General features: G+C 45.0%; 1 protein-coding gene across 2 annotated transcripts in view; it reads right to left on the reverse strand.

The window, feature by feature from the left end:
• Positions 1 to 25,481, reverse strand: part of NSMCE2 (NSE2 (MMS21) homolog, SMC5-SMC6 complex SUMO ligase) — a 210,686-nt gene that overhangs the window by 120,127 nt on the left and 65,078 nt on the right. For both annotated transcript variants that reach the window (XM_083450754.1, XM_083450753.1), the window contains exon 4: positions 17,524 to 17,677. In XM_083450754.1, coding sequence (XP_083306880.1) covers positions 17,524 to 17,677 — 154 coding nt within the window. The remainder of the gene's footprint in view (positions 1 to 17,523; positions 17,678 to 25,481) is intronic.

A 25,481-nucleotide genomic window follows, 5' to 3' on the forward strand; every position in this document is an offset into this window, starting at 1 on the left:
GCAGGGAGACAATATACAGCCTTGTCGTACTCCTTTCCCAATTTTGAACCAATCAGTTGTTCCATATCCAGTTCTAACTGTAGCTTCTTGTCCCACATAGAGATTTCTCAGGAGACAGATGAGGTGATCAGGCACTCCCATTTCTTTAAGAACTTGCCATAGTTTGCTGTGGTCGACACAGTCAAAGGCTTTTGCATAGTCAATGGAGCAGAAGTAGGTGTCTTTCTGGAACTCTCTAGCTTTCTCCATAATCCAGCGCATGTTTGCAATTTGGTCTCTGGTTCCTCTGCCCCTTCGAAATCCAGCTTGCACTTCTGGGAGTTCTCGGTCCACATACTGCTTAAGCCTGCCTTGTAGAATTTTAAGCATAACCTTGCTAGCGTATGAAATGAGTGCAAGTGCGCAGTAGTTGGAGCATTCTTTGGCATTGCCCTTCTTTGGGATCGGGATGTAGACTGATCTTCTCCAATCCTCTGGCCACTGCTGAGTTTTCCAAACTTGCTGGCATATTGAGTGTAGCACCTTAACAGCATCATCTTTTAAAATTTTAAATAGTTCAGCTGGAATACTATCACTTCCACTGGCCTTGTTATTTGCAATGCTTTCTAAGGCCCATTTGACTTCACTCTCCAGGATGTCTGGCTCAAGGTCAGCAACCACACTACCTGGGGTACGAGACATCCATTTCTTTCTGGTATAATTCCTCTGTGTATTCTTGCCACCTCTTCTTGATGTCTTCTGCTTCTGTTAGGTCCTTACCACTTTTGTCCTTTATTATGGTAATCTTTGAACGAAATGTTCCTTTCATATTTCCGATTTTCTTGAACAGATCTCTGGTTTTTCCCATTCTGTTTTATCCTCTATTTCTTTGCATTGCTCATTTAAGAAGGCCTTATTGTCTCTCCTTGCTATTTTTTGGAAATCTGCATTCAATTTCCTGTATCTTTCACTATCTCCCTCGCATTTTGCTTGCCTTCTCTCCCGCGCTATTTGTAAGGCCTCGTTGGACAGCCACTTTGCTTTCTTGCATTTCTTTTTCATTGGGATGGTTTTAGTTGCTGCCTCCTGTATAATGTTGCGAGCCTCCACCCATAGTTCTTCAGGCACACTGTCCAGCAAATCTAAATCCTTAATCCTGTTCCTCACTTCCACTGTGTATTCATAAGGGATTTGGTTTAGATTGTATCTTACTGGCCCAGTGGTTTTTCCTACTTTCTTCAGTTTAAGCTTGAATTTTGCTATAAGAAGCTGATGATCTGAGCCACAGTCTGCTCCAGGTCTTGTTTTTGCTGACTGTATAGAGCTTCTCCATCTTTGGCTGCAGAGAATATAATCAATCTGATTTCGATGCTGCCCATCTGGTGATGTCCATGTGTAGAGTCGTCTCTTGTGCTGTTGGAAAAGCGTGTTTGTGATGACCAGCTTGTTCTCTTGACAGAACTCTATTAGCCTTTGCCCTGCTTCGTTTTGATCTCCAAGGCCAAACTTGCCAGTTGTTCCTTTTATCTCTTGATTCCCTACTTTAGCATTCCAATCCCCTATAATGAGAAGAACATCCTTCTTTGGTGTCACTTCTATAAGATCTTGTAAGTCTTCATAGAATTGGTCAATTTCAGTTTCTTCAGCACCAGTAGTTGGTGCATAAACTTGGATTACTGTGATGTTAAAAGGTCTGCCTTGGATTCATATCGAGATCATTCTATCATTTTTGAGACTGCATCCCAGTACAGCTTTCACCACTCTTTTGTTGACTATGAGGGCCACTCCATTTCTTTTACAGGTTTCTTGCCCACAGTAGTAGATATGATAGTCATCCGAACTCAATTCGCCCATTCCCATCCATTTTAGTTCACTGATTCCCAGGATGTCAATATTTATTCTTGCCATCTCATTTTTGACCACATCCAACTTACCCAGGTTCATGGTTCTTACATTCCAGGTTCCTATGCAATATGTTTCTTTACAGCATTGGACTTTCCTTTCGCTTCCTTTCAGCCATTACTCTCTGCTAATTTATCTATTCAATTATTGTTGGTTCCATATTTATTGTTACAGTGCTCCCTGGGGTTTGCTTGTTCGTTTGTTTTAATACTCCTGGTTTTAATTACCTTAAAAAGCTGCTCCACAAGTTCCACTGACGGATGGCGTAGAATAGATTAAGCAAAAATGACAACAGCATCTGAGAAGCAGTGTGGTTCAAGTGGCTAGGTCAGACTAGAACCTGGGAGGCCAGGATTCAAAATCCCCCCTTGGCTGTAATGCCCACTGGGTGACCTTGGGCACGTCACTGCATCTCAACCTAATCTGCCTCACTCGGTTGTTCTGGGGATTAAATGAGGAGGGGGAGAATCACGCATGCCACCTCGAGCTCCGTGCGGGGACAGAAGGTATCTGTGACTACCTCTGGGCCCTGGCCAAAAATGAGAAGATGATGGAGAATAAGACTATCAGTAGCTACTTGTCCATATAGTTAAAGCCATGGTTTTCCCAGTAGTGATGTATGGAAGTGAGAGCTGGACCATAAAGAAGGCTGATCGCCGAAGAATGGATGCTTTTGAATTATGGCGCTGGAGGAGACGCTTGAGAGTCCCATGGACTGCAAGAAGATCAAACGTATCCATTCTGAAGGAAATCAGCCCTGAGTGCTCACTGGAAGGACAGATCGTGAAGCTGAGGCTCCAATACTTTGGCCACCTCATGAGAAGAGAAGACTCCCTGGGAAAGACCCTGATGTTGGGAAAGATGGAGGGCACAAGGAGAAGGGGACGACAGAGGACGAGATGGCTGGACGGTGTTCTCGAAGCTACAAACATGAGTCTGACCAAACTGTGGGAGGCAGTGGAAGACATGACTAAACGACTAAACAACAACAACAGCTACTAGTCATTATGGGTTTTGGCCATCGGAAGTATTATAAATACCAGTTGCTGGGGATTCTGCTTGCAAGGTATCCCAGAGGCAAGTGGTTTGCCACCCTGAGAACAGAATATTGGACTAAATCAAACCATTCCTCTAATCCAGCAGAGCTCTTCTCACATGATTCTGAACTTGCCTGGCATCTGCAAGGCTCTTCCTGATATGCTACACAAATCTACATCCTTGGGATTTAAAATCCATGGCTTCTTGTCCCTTCCCTCGGCAGAGTAGGACCCTTTAACAGCCTTGAAATCTGTCAGCGCCCCCCTACTCTTGCTATTAATTTTTTGGAAAAGAATTCTGCGGCACCCTTACAAAAGTCAAAACGTTTATTGAGTGCCCTCCGTGTGTTGAGTAGCTTTCCCCAACCTGCTCCACGCTCACGTCAAGCTGATGATGAAGGCGGCAAGAAGGAAGAACTCACAGCAACTTGCAGGAGGAGGAGTTGCCTGATGAGGCATAGACTGTAAGCTCCGAGAAGCCTGCTTTGGGCAGCATTTCCATGGTGACCACCATGTGCGCTCTAGCCCTCGCACAATGGAGATCGGAAGACAGCAAACCAACCATCGCTCCTCCCACGGATGGAGTAAATCAACAACCATCTGCTTCATATTGGTGGGCGCCCTGTCTACCTCCTCCCTTTCTCCCTCCATGAATGAAGAAGGCCGATAAAGAAAGCAGCATGTGTGCAACCAGCAGGATGAGGCGGTGGAGTTCTGAGGTGATAGGGTGAGGGTACATTTATGTGCAGTATTTACACACTGATTTTCACGCGGATCTCACCAAGTGGATTATTACAACAATTAGAATCATGGCTTTTTTCCAAGTTACTGTCACGGTCCGGTTCATGGGCGATCGAAGTCCCGGCAGGGGACAAGATGGCGGGGTGGGAGCAGGAACAGGGGTCCAGAAGCCAGGAGTCAGGAAGCCAAGAGTCCGAGAATCAAGAAGCAGGGAGTCAAGAAGCCAAGGTTCAAGGATCAGGAAGCAAGAAGCCAAACGCAGAAAGGCAGGAAATGGGTTGCTGTGGCAAAGGGAAATGCTGACCTTATATCCCTCCCCAGCTCTTGCCACCAGGTGCTGTGAGTTACCAATCGGCCTCACCTGTGTGGCCGCGCCTTACCTCTTCAGAACAAACTTAGGAAGGCCCGAGTCCTGCAAAGTCCTATTGATCACAGGGCCTGGCTCCTGCACACACACCTGACAGTTACAAGATAATAGATAAGACAACTTGTTTGTTTAGAAAAAGCTGCCACTGCTTCTCCTCCTCACTCCTCAGGGCAATATGGCCCTCATAAGCCCCTGAGGTGGCAGTTGGAGGAAAGAAGGGGCTACTATGGAAGCTTCCTCAAGTCTCTTTCTCATTCACTCCTCTTCAGCGCAAGATGACAACCATTTTGCACAGGGAGTCAGCCCCCAGTTCTTGAGCGCGTATAAGCAAATGGACCCTGCCCTGTTCCATTCTGTCCCCATTCCGCCTTCTTCCAGGTCCACGAGGACTGACCTGCGTGTCAGTGATCACACGTCAACAGCAAGCACCTAAAATGGCCGCCACCTATAACATTTGGGTTGCAGGTGTGGGGATGCCATTTTTTGATGCGCCCTGTACATGTGCTGAAAGAGAAGGCAACTATCCCAACAGTGAAGAAGACCCTAAACTGAAATCTCTACCCTCCATCCAGGCAAGCAAGGAACAACAGTCAGACTTCAAGGACACATGTCGAACAGGAGAAAAAGACCTCAAGGAGGGTATGGAGAAGATCTGGGGAGTGGTGTGGCCCAGAGTGTCCTGAAAGCCAGGAAGAGAGGCCTGGGCCTGAGGATCCCCACTCTTGATGTAGGCAGAAACTGTACCTGTTCTTTCATATTAGGGTGACAGCAACCTGGCTCCACCTCCTACGCAGGGCAATATCTTACAACATATGAATAAAATACATTTTAGCATTCGGAATATCTAATTTGGAGGGGCGGATGACGTACAGTAAATCAGGAGATATTGCCGAAGAGCATGCATTCTGGAATAACTCTGCCCAACGAGCCTTTTTAAAAAGCAATGATGCTTGGTCCATCATGAGTAAGGAACTATTGTAATGGCAACCATTTTTAGCCAGATGAAATTTATCTATGCAAATTTGGATTTGGATCCTCTGAAAATGAAACACCCAAGGAATTTTAAAAGAGGTAGGTGGTAGTGCTTTAAGCTGGCTCCCGATAAGGGACCAAGAAGTTGTTTTGCAAGCAAAAAAGGTTTCCAGGTTGCAGTGATGTCTACTGTGAACGACGGCTACGAGTCTAGATGGCTACACTCTGCAGCCACAGCCAGGTGAAGCAATGTTTCTGAATACTAGGAGTGCTCTTGCAGTTGGGTCTTGCTTTGGAGATTCCCATAGGCCACCTGGGTGACCACTTTGAGAACAGGATGTTGAGCTAGATGGGACATTGGCCTGATCCAGCAGGCTCTTCTTTTGTGTCTCGTGTGTCTTTCATGTCATGGAGAGACTCTGTAGATGCCAACCCTGCTATACAGGTAGCATCTGCACCAAACTTTTGGTACCCATGGGAACATTTGCCAAGTGGAAAAAAAACCATTCTGTGCATCACCACATACACACATTTCAACCAAACTAGAAACCATTATATTGGCTATAATATTTCTTCAAAGCTTAATTTGAGCAGTGGGGAGGGACTACATGGACACTAAAGGTGGCCTCTGAAAGGAAATGGATGCTCACAGGTTCAACCTCTGAAATATACCGTATTTTTTGCTCTATAAGACTCACTTTTTCCCTCCTAAAAAGTAAGGGGAAATGTCTGTGCGTCTTATGGAGTGAATGCAGGCTGTGCAGCTATCCCAGAAGCCAGAACAGCAAGAGGGATCGCTGCTTTCACTGCGCAGCGATCCCTCTTGTTGTTCTGGCTTCTGAGATTCAGATATTTTTTTCTTGTTTTCCTCCTCCAAAAACTAGGTGCGTCTTATGGTCTGGTGCGTCCTATAGAGCGAAAAATACGGTACCAATTTTTAATACACGCAACCATCACTAGCTGAATGCATTTGGAGTTGTATGAATGTTACGTTTCCTTTCCTATAAGATGACTACACCCTCCCCCCTTTCCTTTTTTCCTGATTTAATTTGCACTGGGCTGTATTTCTCTTGTAAAATTCCCAGGGAAACTGCAATGAAACTGTACACTTAAAAAAGAAAGGCATGGAGTGGCTCAGCTCCCCCCCCCCCCCACCATTAAACAAGAAAAGAAAGCGTTCCTTGAACAGCCCCCTCCAAGCTATGCTAAAACTATTTGAACGCAACAGGTTGCATAACCAGTATAAAGTGTCATGAAGTTTAAGCTTTGTAATGCAATCAGCCTGTTCCTGGAGCCAAAACCTGAATTCAGAGAACCTGCATTTTCCAGAATCATGTCTTTCTCTGTGTGTGTATGTCTTTCACCACTCTCTGATTCATTTGACTTTGAAAGCAAAACAAACACATTGCTGCTTTTCGTATTATTGCACAAGACGGCAATTCGCAAGAATGAAATGTGTTCAGAGTTCCTAGAAGAAGAAGAAGAAAAAAAAACCTGCAGCAATGCAAGCTGCCAACTCGTTCAATGTCAACCTTCAGGCAGTATAGCAGGCCGAGCAGTAAAATGAGTCACGGTGAGTCACTCTAAAGCTATTTTTTGCTTTGAAAGTATTGCCAGGCACAGTGTTAATGTTCAACCCAGAGTAAATTTAGCAATGGCAGGAAAAACAAGAGTTTCCATGGTTGCTCCTCAGCAATGTTTATGGTGCATATGGGCAACCAATACGCAAAAGAGTTAAGCCAAATAAATTACGGGGACACATTCCTTTTTCATTAAAAAAAAACACACACCAAACAAACCCTCCAAATTTTGACACATTTGGGTTTCATGACTCACTTGGCTACTTTCTCTACTTTTCTCCAATTCCAAAAAATGCAATCAACAACATGCCTCTCTTGATCCAGAGTACCATAAAACTACTGTTAGTAATCTGCTTCGCACAACACAACACAGCCTTCCTTTTTTTACTGGACCAAAGCATATGACTTCTGCATCCATCAGCCAGCTGTGGGTGGAACTAGGACCAATTAACACAACGATGCTTATCGAGTTATAGGATGCTAACTTGGATGCGGTAAGAAATTGGTGTCACTGATAAGCTAGTAGCAGGCAGACCTTTCTTACCCTGTGAACACACATGGGAAGGAAAAAGGAAGGAAGGATTACAGCTTCATCATGTAAATTGCCTCTTAGGGTTTGTGTGTCTTCTAAGTGCCAGGCAGAAGAGGAACCATGAAGCCAGGGCTCGGTTTCATGAGCAGCGGTTGCAAAACCCTGGGGGTAAGGGGAGATGGGAGAAGGCAAACATGCAGAAAAGAGAATTACGAAGGAACTCCGATGGCTCGGGAGAAAAGTCTAGCCAGTTCAGCATCCTGCTTTCCTAGTGGACAATTAGATGCCTCCAGGAGGACCACAAGCAAGGCATGAAGGCAACAGCACCCCTTGCTGTTGCTTCACAGCTACTGCTAGGCATTCTGCTCTGAGAGAATGATGGTTCCATATACCCATCAATCCCTCGATTTCTGGCACTCAGGCATAATGGCTGTTGCTTTTGTAGGCTAACTGGGACCACCCACATGGAAGAAGGAGCTATCAAAAGGTTTGAGGAAACCTCTACATTTGCAATATTCAGCCACGGGATCTGGAATGCGAAGTTGGCCGTGGGGGATGACACACAGTGCAATGAGGACTGGGCGTGTTCAGTGACCGCAGAATGAAGTATCATGGAGGAAGGCACAGTGAATACACTGGTTGACTGAAAAGGAGCACTTTGTACTGCAACGTTTTGCTGCAGCTGCGTTGTTAGGCGGCATATCCATCAACAGCTGCATACTCTCTGAGTCCGTAGAGTTCCCCTTTAAAAGCCACCTGAGTCATTGTGTATTTTATGAGAGCGCGGACATTCTGTCTGTGCTGAATCTACTGCCAATCAATTTCATTGGAAACTGAAATCGAATTAACTGGGAGGGAAGCAGCACTTTGGAGAGAGGCCCTGGCTCAGTGACGAAACACACGCTTTGCTCACAGAAAATCCCAGGTCACCCCCAGTTAAAAGGGTTTCTGCTGGCAGGGCTAGGAAATACAACAAAACAACAACACCACAAGCTGGCTTATAAGTATAAAACCAAATTTACTAGAATAATAGCTAGAATAGAGATAGACTTGTAACCATTCAAACAACCAACATACAAAGGGGCAATGTGCAAGACAAAGCCTGGAGATACTGTAAACAAGGAGTGGATAAATGTACAAGTCTATCTTAACAAGTGAGAGTCCCATGGACTGCAAGAAGATCAAACCTATCCATTCTGAAGGAAATCAGCCCTGAGTGCTCACTGGAAGGACAGATCCTGAAGCTGAGGCTCCAATACTTTGGCCACCTCATGAGAAGAGAAGACTCCCTGGAAATGTCCCTGATGTTGGGAAAGATGGAGGGCACAAGGAGAAGGGGACAACAGAGGACGAGATGGTTGGATAGTGTTCTCGAAGCTACCAGTAAGAGTTTGACTAAACTGCAGGAGGCAGTGGAAGACAGGAGTGCCTGGTGTGCTCTGGTCCATGGGGTCACGAAGAGTCGGACACGACTAACCAACTAAACAACAACAATCTTAACAAGTTACATGTGCAGTAAACGTTACACAGACTGGATAAATGAACCGTTCAACAAGTAGTATAAATCCAATCACAGAACGGCCACCCCATGCCGCCACAACGGCAAGGGTAGCACACTGGAGAATATGAAAATGCTTTTCAAAGTTGTTTTTCAAAGACTGAACTGGATGAGATGTTCTTCATTGGATCTTGAGTTGGAAACACAAAGCCGAATGCATGGATCAACCACGGGAAGGCAAATCAAAGCCACCACCCTGGTGAGAATAATGCAAGTGGACAAAAAGAGACCTGTTCTCCGGATATAGTACAGGGTTCGAAACACACGCTTTGCTCACAGAAAATCCCAGGTCACCTGGGATTTCTGGTGGCAGGGCCAGGAAATACCCAAGACCCACTGGTTTAAAGATTTGTTCTGGACTTCCATTACACTGGGTTTTCTGTGTGCCATGTACGCTCTTTTGGAAGAGTACCGAAATACGCTGCAAACTGAATTTTACAGTTCAACGAATTCATAGCCACTATGCTGCAATTATTCGTTTTTGAGTTTCTATAAAGAGCACTATGTCTGAACATCTGATTTCACGTCCTGAAGCAACATCGTGATTAGTCAAGGCTGTCAAAGGTATCTTCAGGCTATAAGGGGAAGTATGGTGTGAATGACTTGCAGCAACCCCACTCTTCCAGTAAGGAGGGCTGGATCAAAGAACGACACTGTAATGAAGGCAGACTAAACATGCATGTGCTGCTCTTTCTAAAAGGTAGACGTGCAACCAGCTTGCAGATACTAATAGCGATATGCAAAAAATGCATCAATTAAAATTGCTTCGTTGGGTGGAGGGGATCCTGTCTAATGCAGCAGAGATTAGTGTGCTCTGCAGGTTTTGAAACCTATGGGTTTTTAATTTAATTTAATTTTTTATCATTGTTGTTCGTTTGTTTGTTTTGTGATTTATATTACAATGCACATTCCTCCGTGCAGGGAATTTGCCTCTGCAAAGCACCAAGCATATTCAATGGAAGTATAGAAATAAAACAACATTCTAATAAATACGTATCTTACTTAACACATTTATAACCTACCTTCTCAGCAAAGTAAAAATAAAATAAAATAAATCACTGGAGTGCCCCACATTTGATATGAACGGCTGCTAAAAATGCACCGCCTTTGCCCCCGGGAGGGATTTGTTCCAAAAACGTGTCAGGGTTGGAATAAATTTCATTTCAAATACCTGCAGGTGCTTTTCCTCTTTTTTTTTATCCTGCTAGAGGAGGTGTTTTCTTTGTTTTGTGGTTTGCCTTCTTCCCATCAGAGCCCTTAAAGGTGCTTAAATGTACTTTAATAGTATACTCCATGTACTTTAGTACATGCACTAAATAAGCAGCTAAATGAATGTCAGTAATGAGCAAGAAAGGAGGGGCGGGTGCGGTAAATACCTTTCCGAGCCACATTTTAAAGTTACCGTACTTTCCTGTGTATTAGACGAGGGGGGTTGTTTATGATAAATTAATCTGAGAAATTGGGGGTCGCCTTATACATGGACAGTGCAGAGTGGGGACGGGTGACTGGTTGCTGCCGCAAGCATGACATTTTAAGTGGTGATTGTTTGGGTGACTGGTGGCTTCTGCAAGGGCTGCTGCGGATTGGCTGATGTTGCTGCAATTGGGTGGGCGTTTGGCGGCTGCTGGTGGCGAGCGGGTATAGTATTTCCGTCTTCCGCGGCGCATGCAATAGCGTTCAGCAGGCAGGTTAGCGGTTTTCATCGAAACCAACCCCCCAAGAAAGGTGGGCAATCCCACCCAAGAAACGCTCTAGAACCCTGGGCAATCCTCCCCCCAAAAGCTCAACATCTCTGAGCAATCTCCCCCCATTTTCTTAATTTTGAGTCCCCCAAAATGAGTCTTATACATGGGGGGCGTGTTATACGCAGTAAAAGACGGTACATGCGGCTAGTTAAGTGGCTGAAAGGTGCGTGCATGGGGAGCATCTGGGGATGTCGACACACTCAGAGAGCATGATGCACATCGCAGGGGTGAAATCTCGCCGGATTTTGCTTGTTCCCATCTCTTTACTGCAGCACTATCCCACCAGCTCAGGGGTGGATATTAGACAAAAACTCAAAGGTAATTATGTAGATAGATTTACCAGAGCTAAACGAGATTGCCAAACAATTACACATTATTACGAATGCCAGCTAAAGAAGTGCTTTCTTGCTTGGCATGCTAATGCGCCGCCTTTATTCATTAGACTTAAGCTCCAGTAATTATTATTTGCAGCCTAGAGTGAGATAAAGTAATCAAGCAGCTATTGCTTATTGCTCTTCTGACTGTGGGAAGAAGCTTCCTACACAACTTCTGGTTATGAGTCTAGACGTAAATTAAAGGCTCTAATCCTATGCGCACGTACCAGAGAGCGGGTCCCCATTGAAATTAGGGAGGTTTACTTCTGAGTAAACATGCACGGCAAGAATGGGGCAGTGAATCCTGCCCCTCTCCAAATTATATTTATGTTACTCAGATTCAGGGCAACTGAAAGTCTCTATTATCCAGAAGCGCCAAGGGATTGTTTATTTAAGGACCTACTGTCCTGGCCTGAATGTAAGCCTCACTTTTTCCCCAAATTCCGACCGTGAAAAGTTAAAAGTGCGGCTTATATTTGCGGCCTTAAGGTATGCAGCACCCTTATATTTAGGTGCGGCTTATATTTGGGCCAATACGGTATATATCACTTTGCCTTCCTGCTGTGCCATAAGACAGGAAGAGCTTTTAAAAGAGGTTCCCATCTCTACATCGGATGAAGACCGTTTTATCTGCCTGAACTGTTTGGTGAACATCTCTCCAAGGAACAGTAACTCTCAATTTTATTCTTGCGACTGCTAGATGATATGATGTTTCGTTTACTGTTTTATACTTCTTTCCTAAATTAGCTGTTTTGGTCTACAGCTCTACTTTTTACAGTGCTTTCTTTGTATTTCTACTTCCAGGTTATCCCAGGGGTCATTGGGTTTTACAGATGTCCTCTAGAGCAGTGGTCCTCAACCTTGGGCCTCCAGATGTTTTTGGCCTACAACTCCCATGATCCCTAGCTAGCAGGACCAGTGGCCAGGAATGATGGGAACTGTAGTCTCAAAACATCTGGAGGCCCAAGGTTGAGGAAGCCTGCTCTAGAGGGTAGAGGGAGGTCCAATCTCTGATGCCCCCTTCCCAGCGACTTTCTGAATGGGCTGTCATCATTACTCCTCAAAGCAGAGGAAGAAGAGGAGTTTGGATTTGATATCCCACTTTATCACTACCCGAAGGAGTCTCAAAGCAGCTAACATTCTCCTTTCCCTTCCTCCCCCACAACAAACACTCTGTGAGGTGAGTGGGGCTGAGAGACTTCAGAGAAGTGTGATTAGTCCAAGGTCACCCAGCAGCTACATGTGGAGGAGCAGGGAAGCGAACCCGGTTCACCAGATTACAAGTCTACTGCTCTTAACCACTACACCACACTGGGCATGTCAAGGAAGGGCTTTTGACCCACTAAATGCAAAGCCCACCCAGTATTATGATGTGAGCGCTGACTTCATCTAAGGCGAGACCTTGTGTAGTGCTCAGGATGAGCTATAGGAGAGCAGAGAACGGATGTTGCTTCAGCAACAGCCTGCCTTCAAGTGAGCCATGTCTAGGAGCAGCAATTACGTCTATTGAAAGCCCTGCCTTTACTGAAAGATGCCTTTTCAGTTTAGGACAGGGGTCAGCAAATTTTTTCAGCAGGGGGCCAGTCCACTGTCCCTCAGACCTTGTGGGGGGGCCGGACTATATTTTTTGGGGGGAAATGAACGAATTCTTATGCCCCACAAATAACCCAGAAATGCATTTTAAATAAAAGCATACATTCTACTCATGTAAAAACACACTGATTCCCGGAGCGTCCGCAGGCCAGATTTAGAAGGCGATAGGGCCGGATCCAGCCCCCCAGGCCTTAGTTTGCCTACCCATGGTTTAGGGGGCCCAGCCTGCTCCAGCACTCTTTTACTCCAATAGAGTATCTGGGAAACTTTCTGCAAAAAGAAGGCTTTAAAAATGCACGCCACTCTCTCCTTTTACTGCTAATCCCTCTCCTCCCATTTGCTTGCATTCCCCAAAATGCAGAATGTCTCTGTGAGCAACTTCAAATTCCACCCATTCCTGCAAAGCAATGCAAAACTATGGCCAAATATTCTGCACTAATTCTTAATCTCCCTTACCCCATAACCTCAAGCAATCTGAGCACCCTTAAACAAAGCAGCTAACAATTATAATGAACCAACCATATATTTCCCAAGGCAGCCACCCTATGCACAATTATACACATTTTAGAAATATCTTTAAAAGAAATGGAACTCGCCTTTGTATAACCAACCAGATGGAGGAATGCAGCCTGATAATGACTTAGAAACTGAGACTCTTAAAACAACTGAAAGCTAAGAACCATTCAATACTCAAGTGTTGGGGTTTCTTGTACAAATTTGTTCCTTAAAACTGGACATCACATGCCACCTTGAGACATGACACTTAAAAAAAAAGTTTCAGAGTGCAGATCTTCTAAGCTTATCAGAAATTCAGATGCAATCTCCAGCATCTGAAATATGTATGATGTTTCTGGTGAGTGCAAGCCAGCCCGGTCACAAGAGGTAATGATTTTGTAACTCAACCAAGTTGCACAAATGAATTACTTATACAGTCAAGAAATATGGGAACAGGATGATCTGATCAAGTGCTGCTGGTGGGGAAATGCAATTGCTCCACCACTAAGCCTCAGCAAGCATAATGCTTGGCTGAGAAGTTCCCAAAGGCTTCTTCTGTGCAAGCATAATAAAAGTCACTCAGTCACAACGCTGCCGGTCAAGGGGTTGGAGGCCCCTTGCATTCCAGCTAGATGGGTTTTCTCTGAGTCGCTGCCTGAGAATGCGATTGTTTTGGAGAAACTCGCCCAATCAGTTCCAATTTACGAGATACAATACAGGACTGCTGTTTCTGGAGGAGCAGAAAGAAAGTTTTGGCTAACCGAGGGACTTGGTAGCACATGAGCAACTGGAGCAGGGATGCTGGAAGTCACCCTTCCAGCCGGAGTTGGGACGCCGACCAGTCCACTGACCGCCAGTTATCTATTGTGAAACATTCCACGAAGTGTTAAGAAAGTCCTTGTGTAAGAAAGCAGCCTTCCTTTTGCATTGATTACAGCATGGGGTCATCTGATAGCAGTGGCAAGGGGTGAGGGCCCTTTGCTCCTGGGCCACGCAGGAGGCACACAAACACAGGGCTGTGTACACATACACTGTCAACCACATTTAGGAGCAAAGGAAGGGCAGGATCTGCCCTCTTGATCCTTTCCCCTTCCTCACTTAAGCCACACTCCCTAGCTTTTCCTTGTGGCCATTTTCTTAACTGCTAGCATCACTCACATGAAACCTCGTGAAGCAAGCACACACACAAGCACACAAAAACATCAACTTAGTGGCACAGGTCTAGAGATGCAACAAGACCTCCACCCTCTGGGCCTGACTGATGTGGTCCAAAAGAAAGCAGACGTTTGGCACCAGCTTGGCTGCAGGAGCTGCTGGAAGGAAGTGTACAAGGCGCCATCCAACTGCCTTAGGGACTCCACCCCATTTTTGTGTAGGATTTACTCCTTAACCTTTTCTTGGATGGGCTTCCATCTACCTTGGCAGATTGATAGGCCCCATCTGCCCCTCACTTCCCTCTACAGCACATGCAGAAACCACATTCTTGACCATTGGACCCATTATTGGCAGTCTCCACTCAACCCACCAGAGTCTATCTTCTCATGTAGGGGAAGTCCCTAACTCGCCAAGGTTATGAGACCTCACCTGGTTTAGTCAGCCAGATGAAGCAGTTCCCAGGGTGTGGCCGCTGTCACATGCTGACACCTTCTAGGAGCCACAGGTGAGAGCTTAATGCAGGATGAGGACCAAAGGTAAATGAACTACCGCAGTACGAGCACAACGTGTCTCTCACCAAAGCTACTACCCCTCCCTTAAGACCCCATATATTATTTTATTATTTAAAAAATAGTTTATTTTATTATAAAATATAACCTATATATATTATTAGTAATAATTTTACTACAGTGGTACCTCGGGTTAAATACTTAATTCATTCCAGAGGTCCGTTCTTAACCTGAAGCACCACTTTAGCTAATGGGGCCTCCTGCTGCCGCCGCGCCGCCAGAGCACGATTTCTGTTCTCATCCTGAAGCAAAGTTCTTAACCTGAAGCGCTACTTCTGGGTTAGCGGAGTCTGTAACCTGAAGCGTATGTAACCTGAAGCGTATGTAACCTGAGGTACCACTGTAGTTGCCACATTTATTAGTCACGTGTGCGCAAAAATAGCAAAGCAAAAACATGTAAAAGCAGGAGTACACAGAAACGAAAATGCTCACCTGACAACATATTTAAAGGGGACGAGTCCTACCCACCCCCAACTTAAAAGATGAGCACAACAAAGGCACAGACAGACAGCAGCAGCACCAGCGGGGTTTCCCTTATATTGCAATACTCATGTGCGGGCTCTGGGATGTGCAAAGAAGGGCCGTGGAATCTTCACCTTATAGTGAAGGGCATCTGAAACTCCAGAATCCCAGGTCTCCTGGGTCTCTGCGATACTGCCATTGCACCACTGAAGGAACTGAGCAGGAGGTGATGCCACGACAAGAGGCCTTCAGCGAGGTCTCCTTGCTGATGCTGCCAAAAATGTATGTAAAGAAAGGGGCGGCAGTTGCAAGGAGGAATTGAGATCCAGCTGCACCCATGGAGCTCTGCTGCCTAGTAGGTGGAGGCTAAAATGACTCCTAAATAATCCTGGCACCACATTCCTCTTCGTGACACCAGATCTGAATGCGATTACAAGGCTCTTTCGCAAGCCGCCATGAGAACCTTTCGCAGCATAAAGCAGCGTATAAGTACTCGGAACCTGCAATTGCTCCTCCGCGCTCTGAGCTAGAAATTATAATTCAGTGACAATTCCCCTTCTAGGAACGCCTTCTGCCCAAGGAAGAATTCACCCATCAGATATCCCAATCACGTCGTGGAGGTTTCCGAGACATTTCTGATGATGCAGAAGAAGAAGAAAAATCCAGCCCTCACATGGCATGCCAGCCAAGTCAACTGGGCCTCCTAACTGCACCTTGTGAATTGGGAGTTCATCCTGGGACTCCCCCTAGAGCTCTGCATGAGACAAGAAGGTTCAGTCCTGGTAGTCAAGATGCCTTTCAGGGAATCTTCTTCAGGGTTTCCTAGAGCTGCCAGTATCAACCCCTCTGGAGTGGGTGGGACTGTGCAGGAGATGAACAGAAATAAAGGACATGGGGGCAAGGTATACAGAGAGTGTGCCTTACGATGACAAGGCGGAACATCTGCATTTAATAAGATACAGTGGTGCCTCGCAAGACGAAAAGAATCCGTTCCGTGAGTCTTTTCGTCTTGCGGTTTTTTCGTCTTGCGAAGCAAGCCCATTGACGGATTAGCGCTATTAGCGCTATTGACAATTTAAGGGCTAAAAACGGCTTTTTAAGGCTTAAGGGATTAGCGGTTTTGCTGCTAAAATGCTTTTAGCAGCTTAGCGCTTCAGAAAAAGGGGTTTTGGAGCGGGAAAAAAATTCAAAATTTTTCGTCAATTTTCGTCTTGCGAAGCAACCCCATAGGGAAATTCATCTTGCGAAGCACCTCTGCAAACGGAAAACCCTTTCGTCTTGCAGGTTTTCCATCTTGCGAGGCATTCGTCTTGCGGGGCACCACTGTATATTTTACATTTTATGATTGCTAGCAATAGGGATGGATGGTTAACAAATGTTGGTCGTATATTGGTATTTCCTGACTTTATTTCATTTGCATTCCGAAGAATCTGGGTTGGGGTCAACAGCAACCATGTAAGCTCATCGAGGGCTCAATAAACTCAGGAGTGTGGAGAAACCCTGGCCTGTCTTCTCACAGAAGCTTACAAGGAAACCTGGAGTTCCCTGGAGCACATTTTGAGAGCAAGCTGAATTAGGCCACAAGGGATTTTAATAGGCTGCAGCCTTACATGCTCCTTGTGCCCAATCCGAAAACCTGGGAACAGACACCGTAAGCATTTTCCAACAATATAGTTCCATGATTAAAGCAAAGGTCTCCTTAGGATTGCAACATATCCTGGGTTGTGAAACTGGAGCAATTTGTTAAGAGTGACAAAATGAAAACAGCTTACCTAATCCTTCTCTAAAAGATCCTATCAAAACGAGAATATAGCATAAGTGTAAAATAAAAAAAAAGCTCGACTTCAAACATAAAAAAGGGATGTGAAGCAAGATTTGCATTATATATGCATGCAAATAAGCCCAGCACCGTGAGAGAGACTCCAGAAGGGGGAGGCGGGTGGAATCACTGCTTATTACCTACTGTGTTATGTTTTGCTGCATGGAGTGAAAACTTCCATTCAGTCCTACGGAAGAAATGCAAATCACAGATTGCTCCCCAATTGCTGCCTTTTGTACTTTAAGCAATTCACTAGCAGATTAAAAAGGAAAAAGAAAACTGGTCTTCTACAGAATGCATTTTAAGTTTACCTATTAATTCAAACTAAGCATATCGCATGAATCTCTGGCACACTTTATAAACGGGTGAGATCAACGAACAGGGAACGGGAGCTGCAGCATGGCTCCCAATCGCAAAATTTGGCTGGGGAATTTTGGCAATATCCTGTTTCACCCTAGCTCATCCTGAGGGGCAGCCTGGTGGGAAGGACGCAGGGAGATCAAATTCCTATTTTGCTGGGAACCTCACCTGAGAGTTGCTTCCCTGCTCAAGGTCCACAGTGAGAGACAGAGCTAAGAGAAGGGGATCTGCTGCTTGTACCTTCTCAGAACTCTCCAAGTATGGTGATAAAGAAAAGACTTACACTGTGCCTTCATTTGCCTGAGCTGCTCCTTAAAGTGGACATATTTCTCATTTCCCTGCAAGTCAAGGTCACTGTTTCCGCTTTCCAAGGCTTCAAACTTCTCTTCAACTACATTTTTCAAATCCGGCAATGTTTCTGGCTTGTCTCGCTTTAGCTGTGGAAAAACAGAGATAAGATAAACAAATAGATTAATAAATAAATAGCGGGAATCTTGTCACTCGCCAGAGCACATCGTGCTTCTCGTCCCATTTTAGAGAGGAGAGGGAGCAGCTATACCTGAAGTATTGGTAAATTTATGAGACTTTCCCCTGTATTCAGCTCCATTAAACTGCTATTAAACTCTGGCATTGAAAGTGGGCAGAAGTGGTTATTTATATATTCTGCAGTTGTCATTAAAATATGATTACTGCATTACAGTTATGGACTGGCTCCTGATCAGAATGAAAACCCTGGCAAGACAGTAAAATTTAGCTACACACAGAACGGTGGCACATAAAGGTGTTAAGAGACCCACTTAGCATTACAGGTGCATGCACACCTTAAGGCTATTAAAGGTGAAACAGAGAACAGAACGTAACAGAAAATGTCACCAGAAATGAAATATTTTCAATAGTAATGTATAAACTGGGTGCACAACAGCACATTAAAGGTAAAGGGACCCCAGACCATTAGGTCCAGTAATGGCCGACTCTGGGGCTGCGGCGCTCATCTCGCTTTATTGGCCGAGGGAGCTTCCGAGTCATGTGGCCAGCATGACTAAGCCACTTCTGGCGAACCAGAGCAGCACACGGAAACGCCGTTTACCTTCCCGCCGGAATGGTACCTGTTTATCTACTTGCACTGGTGTGCTTTCGAACTGCTAGGTTGGCAGGAGCATGGACCAAGCAACGGGAGCTCACCCCGTCGCGGGGATTCAAACTGCTGACCTTCTGATCGGCAAGTCCTAGGCTCAGTGGTTTAAGCCACAGCGCCACCCACGTCCCTTCAACAGCACATTAGATTGCCACAAAAAGCACTTGAAGTGTTGCTTGGGGGGGAAAGGATAGCCAATGTATTGGATGAATCCACCATGTTCAGCCTTCATCAATCTGACTCCCTTCATAGGTTGTTGCTCTACTAATTCCCATCATTCCCAGTCAGCATGGTCAATGGGAAAGGCTGGACCACCCTCCTTCCCCTCAGAGCAGAGAGGTCCAGTGTGGTTCTGACTCTTTCTCTCTATGCCAGCATTTGGGCAGGGACTTGTCGGACATAAGTGAGTAAAAAGGATGGCCTGATTCAGCAGGTATAGGTATACATTTGCATGTATAGGAGCATCCCAAAAGCACCAGCTCTGACTGGAAAGCACAATCACATCCCTGAGTCCTTTGCTGACTAGATGAGATGGCAAAGATCTCAGCAAAGATATCCTGAAGTTTCAAGGGTGCCTGCACACTGTTCCAGGGAAAATCAAAGGGACTGGCTTTCTAGCTACAGAGTGAGCTTAAAAATTTTTAAGTAAAAAACAAAACAAAACAGAAATCCAGCTCTGTCACAGTATAAGACTGACACAAGCATTTTCAGAGGCATATTCTAGAGTGCACCTTGAATGAATGTGGAGTGCTGCCAGGGCTTTTGGGACCTCCTAGGAACACTTGTCTGTGGCTACACAACGCAGGGGAAGATTAGTAGGGAGGGACCCACTTTTGGGGAAGTATGTCAAAAAGTACTAATCTTTTTATTATGAAATGTCTGAGGAACAATCAGATTCCCTGGAAATACAATTTGAAAACCTGGGCTCAAAAGCACTATGCAAATACTTCTGGGGCTGTACAGAGGCTTGAAGGTTCCTCTAAAAACTCACCTCTCCAGCCAAGATCTCCAAGTTCCCTGTCTATATGCTCCACACACTATTTTTACTGAATTTTTATTATTAATTAAATTTCCATATTGCCCTTCATCCAAAGATCAGAGAGTGATTTACAATATATATATTGTAAAACCCATAACATAATAACAAGGAAAAACAATAACCCCTCTTCCACAGTCCAGGGAGAAGAGGAAGGTTATTGCCTGGAGCCTAAAGGTATGCAATAAAGGAGCCAAGCAAACCTCCCTGGGGAGAGCATTCCACAAGCGGGAAGCCACCACAGAAAAGGCCCCGTTCTTGTGTTACCGCCCTCCAGACCTCTCAAAGAGGGGGCACACGAAGAAGGGCCTCCGATGATGACTGCAGGGTGCAGGTTGGTTCATATGGAGAGAAGTGGCCAATGAAATATTGTGTTCTTGAGCAGTTTAAGGCTTTATGGGTCAGAACCAGCACTTTTGAGATAGGCCTAGAAACTAATTGGCAGCTAGTGAAGTCGGACCAGGATTGGCATTATATTAGTCAACTAAAATTCCTTTCCCTGGCTGGCAACCTAGCTAGTGTTAGCAGGATGTCATTTCTCAAAACATAATCAGAGAGAAACTGATCCTGTGTACAGACTTTCCGTGGGCTTCTGGTTGGCAACTGTGAGAACTGATGGGCCTTTGCTCTGATCCAGCAGAGATTTTCTTAGGTTTGTATGCAGGTAAAGTTCATCTGCCAAAACAAATTTCCAAGGCCCTCCTCTCTGCTCCAATTTCACATACACATTGCTTTACGTGTGACACACACACATGCACACCCTCCATAACTCTCCAGAGAGCAACCCATCATTTCTAAAACAATGGCACCACTTTGGCCAAATTACCTCTGCAACCATGGGTGCTCCCGGTCCATCACCTAGGCAGTTATTATCATGATTACACTACAAGGTCATGTCAAAGGGAGGCGTTGGAATTCTCACCTGCCAAAGCTGGACATCGCACCTGGAATACTGCACGGGTACAAAGGAACTCTCCAAAATGAGACATACAGCGGTACCTCGGTTTACATACGCTTTAGGTTACATACACTTCAGGTTACAGACTCCGCTAATCCAGAAATATTACCTCGGCTTAAGAACTTTGCTTAAGGATGAGAACAGAAATCGTGCAGCGGCGGTGCAGCAGCAGCAGGAGGCCCCATTAGCTAAAGTGGTGCTTCAGGTTAAGAACAGTTTCAGGTTAAGAACAGACCTCCAGAACGAATTAAGTACTTAACCCGAGGTACCACTGTACTATCAGGAGCTCAGACAAACAGCCTCCTGTCGGCAAACAGTAGTCTGGACCTCTTTCACAAGCCTAGCCACAATAATTTTAATGCCTATGTAGTAATGAAAGACTAGGAATCTGAAGGTGCATCTCTGTGGAAGGAGGAGTTTTATGCAAACATTCGATGGGACTGAGTATTACACAACTGTTGAGATCCGAAACAGTGCAGGAGCTAAGTGTCTATGTCCACATATGGATGGAATTTCACCATCCAAGAAGTCACTCAGCAACCTTAGGCAAGCCAAGACTAACTCTCTCAGACTGGAACCTGCAATATGGAGAGAATAATGGTGAGCTACTTTATAGGGCTAACATTAGGATAATCAAGAAAGGTGTATATGAAATACCTTGAGCATGGTAAGAATATATAAGCTGGGGTTCTATCCAGTGGTGGCTTTGCACGAGGGGAAAGCAGTTCCACCACAAAGCTGGGTACCTTGTTGTTGTTGTTTAGTCGTTCAGTCATGTCCAATTCTTCGTGAATCCATGGACCAGAGCACGCCAGGCACTCCTGTCTTCCACTGCCTCCTGCAGTTTGGTCAAACTCATGCTGGTAGCTTCAAGAACACTGTCCAACCATCTCGTCCTCTGTCGTCCCCCTATGATTCTATAAGGACTTATAACCAGACTGGTAGGGCAAGGAGGATTATGGAAGAATGAAACCACCATTTTGAGCACCCCACCGAAAAGTACTATATTTTAGATTTGGTTGGGTTCAAATCTGAGGTCAGGCAGGATTTTCAATATACAGTCAAACCTTGGCTGTCAAACGTAATCCGATCTGGAAGACCGATCGACTTCTGAAATGTTCAACAACTGAAAACTAAAAGCAAAAGCTTCAATACAATTTGTTGTTGTTTAGTCGTTTAGTTGTGTCCAACTCTTGATGACCCCCATGGACCAGAGAACGCCAGGCACTCCTGTCTTCCACTGTCTCCCGCAGTTTGGTCAAACTCATGCTGGTAGCTTCGAGAACACTGTCCAACCATCTTGTCCTCTGTCGTCCCCTTCTCCTTGTGCCCTCCATCTTTCCCAACATCAGGGTCTTTTCCAAGGAGTCTTCTCTTCTCTTCTCATGAGGTGGCCAAAGTATTGGAGCCTCAGCTTCAGGATCTGTCCTTCCAGTGAGCACTCAGGGCTGAATTCCTTCAGAATGGAGAGGTTTGATCTTCTTGCAGTCCATGGGACTCTCAAGAGTCTCCTCCAGCACCATAACTCAAAAGCATCAATTCTTCGACAATCAGCCTTCTTTATGGTCCAGCTCTCACTTCCATACATCACTACTGGGAAAACCATGGCTTTAACTATACGGACTTTTGTTGGCAAGGTGATGTTTCTGCTTTTTAAGATGCTGAAGCTGGGTACCTATTAACTGCCAATTCCCTCATCCACTGCAGCTCTGTGAGTCACCCCCCATATTGTTCAGGAATGTCCTCCATCAGGATCAGCTTTCAAAAGAGCACAGGGTCTGCAATGCACAGGGGGCATTGAGGAAAATCAGATGCTCTGCTTTATGTAAATAAGAACTATTTCTATTGGTGCAAGGCTGCCAATAAAGACAACCCCTTATTTATTATTCCTGAATACAGTAGTGCTTTGAAGGCATTTGGGGCCAACAAGGAAGTAAGGTAGGAGTCCTTACACTGCCCCTCCAGAGACTACAAACCGCGTTATTCAAACATGATTGTAAACCATCTTTCTATGGCTGGATCTACACCGATTGCAAAAACGGTTTTTAAAAGTTATTTGGCTCTCAATGCAATTTTACATCGATGGGTTGCTACAGCGCTCTCCGGTGTCACATGTTTATAATGCATTTTTAACGCTTTAACTCACCAGTGTACATTAGTCCTGCGTAAAGCGCCCTGAGTGGGACGCGGGTGGCACTGTGGGTTAAACCACAGAGCCTAGTTGTTGCTAATCAGAAGGTTGGTGGTTCAAATCCCCGCAACGGGGTGAGTTCCTGTTGCTCAGTCCCTGCTCCTGCCAACCTAGCAGTTCGAAAGCACGTCAAAGTGCAAGTAGATAAATAGGTACCGCTCCGGCGGGAAGGTAAATGGCATTTCCGTGTGCTGCTCTGGTTCGCCAGAAGCGGCTTAATCATGTTGGCCACATGACCCGGAAGCTGTACGCCGGCTCCCTCGGCCAATAAAGCGAGATGAGCGCCGCAACCCCAGAGTCGTCCGCGACTGGACCTAACGGTCAGGGGTCCCTTTACCTGTACCTTTTTAAAGCGCTCTGAGAACCTCTTTGTGGAAAAGTAGTAGATAAACATTATAAAAAGACGAGCAAGCTCTGCAACAAAATGTTGCAGTGCACTCACACCTCAAGGTTCCTTCCAGCTGATTATGCCCCATAATATGATAAGCAACTCAAGCCGGGAACTGTACATACACACACACATTTTACATTTCCACCTGAAAGCCAACATTTCTTGGCTACCGAGCTTGTTCAGCTGATGAAGCTGCCTCTTAAAGTGTTGTTTAAACATATACTACTGCAAGTGTCAAGAGTTCCCCTAAGCATGCCAATGCCTCATTTCTCAGCTGTCCCGTTGCAGCTACAATCCTGTCTACCCTCGCTATGCCAGAGTTTACTGTTAGAGGGAGTGATAAATGTTCAACTGCTTTGACTGGCGTCACTGGCACTGTTAGAGCTGCCACATAATACCCATTTCACAGTTGTAAGAAATCAGTCTTTTAGTGTGGCAGCAATGAACCTTGGGAACTCCCTGCCTATTGACAACAGGTAGGTGGCAACTTTGCTGTCATTTCCTGGAGCCTGCTCAGTACGTTTTGGTTTAGGCAAGGTATCCAGACATGGACAAGTTACATGAGTTCTAATCTGTTTTAAACTTGCTGATGAATTTAATTAGTTTTTGGGTGTTTTTTGAATACCTGTTTTTAAGCTGCCTTTTATCGATAATTGTAGCATTTTGGGTTTTGTTTATTTTTCCTAAAAAACCCTTAGAGGTTTTATTACAATTGAACGGCACAGACATTTTGCGAAATCAATAAATTTACCAGGCCACCCAAGGGACTTATCCTTCAAAAATCTGGAAAGATTCACACATGCCAATACAAACTCAACTCATAAAGCACTCAGTAAACGCTTTAAAGGGACAGTTTTTGTATTCTTGTTTTGTACTTGTGAACCGCTTTGTGTTCCTCGTATGAAGGGTGGCATAAAAATTAAATAAATAGATGGAATTTAGATACCATCTAGCAGCACGTTTCTTTCAGACGTGGGTGACAAGCAATACTGGTGAGACCCATAAATCACTGCTTCATGCATTTATATTTTTCTCATGATCTGGGAGCAACTCCCCCAACTTCAAAAACCTGAAAAACATACGAAGTATTACCTACACTGTCACTCATGAAAGCTCTTGGTGTCAAGTTCCTCTCCAGGAGAATTATGATTAAAGTAATTGCGTCCAAAAGCACCAACAGAAGAAGGAGACAGTGAAGAAACAAAAAGCAGACATGGAGGATGATGAATCTGCGATTACATCACAGGAAAAAAGATTGTCTGGGAGGCAAAATCTATAGAATGTTATACTCTGAAATCTTTGCTTTAAAAAATAATAATATTGAAATGTGAGGGAGGAATCTGGCAAGAGCTTTCAACTAAATTAGAAGAATGCCAGAAAGACAAGGAGGAACAGATGTTCTTGAGTTCTATTCATGACAGAAAAAAACCTGCTTTTATAATTATAGGAAGGTGACTTAAAAACCACGCTATATGTTCTGAAATACCATGTGGTGCTGCTCTTCAAAAGCCGCGCTACTTCAGAAATAACATCACTGAAAACTTTCCACACATCAAAAACAAACCAACTCCAATTGCGGAAAGCTAACTAGGCCCTGGTTCAGGCCTAGCTTTCTCGCTGAAAATTGCTTCGGAAAATTTAAGCCTTCTAGAAAAGACAACAGAGTGTCTTGCATCACCTTAAAAGCCTTTATGAATGCACTGCAGCATAAGCTTTTGTGGACCACACGTCATTTTCCCCACTCTCAAAAAAGGCATACACGGTCCTCTGGTCTACAAAAGCATCTTGCCATAATAAAACTTGTTACTCCTCTAGGTGCCACAGGTCTCCTTTGTGTTTTTCTGCAATGGACTAATGTAGCTGCTGCCATAGAAATGCTTAAAAAGGGGGATAGTTTGCTTGATTCAGCCCCTTTCCCACTTCTTTGATTTTAATATCTGGCTGGCTCCCTGGTTCTCTGTAGCTTGGGTTCTGTATAGTCTTCACGGTTGTAAGGACTGTACATTGTTTTTGTTGATTCTGTGAAGTACGTTGCGTGTTGCAAGCAAACAAATAAGTATTGCATAAAGTCAAATATGAACAATCCCCTATCCTAAGAGCATATGAAGACTCCAACTCCCGCCAGTCCCCAGCCAATGTGGTCAGTTGTTGTCAGAGTTGTCGAACAACATCTAGAGGACTACAGCTTCCACAGCCCAGTAATAATGAATATAGGCAGTCTCTCCAAGAGAAAAAGTGTATTGTTGGGATATGTTATGGAAGCAGATTGGGCAATTCACTATGTTAGAAGGACATTTTACTATTTTATGAAAATCAAATTTGTGGTACCTTTCCAGCTGCACCGGCCCTCTGCCCAATTCCAGATAAATTATGGGGTAATTTGACCCAGGTGGCGCTATGGTCTAAACCACAGAGCCTCTTGGGCTTGCCAATCAGAAGGTTGGCGGTTCGAATCCCCGCAACGGGGTGAGCTCCCGTTGCTCGGTCCCTGCTCCTGCCAACCTAGCAGTTTGAAAGCACGTCAAAGTGC

This window comes from Podarcis tiliguerta (genome assembly GCF_965153285.1).
Source record: "Podarcis tiliguerta genome assembly, chromosome: 7".
Taxonomy (NCBI): Eukaryota; Metazoa; Chordata; class Lepidosauria; order Squamata; family Lacertidae; genus Podarcis; species Podarcis tiliguerta.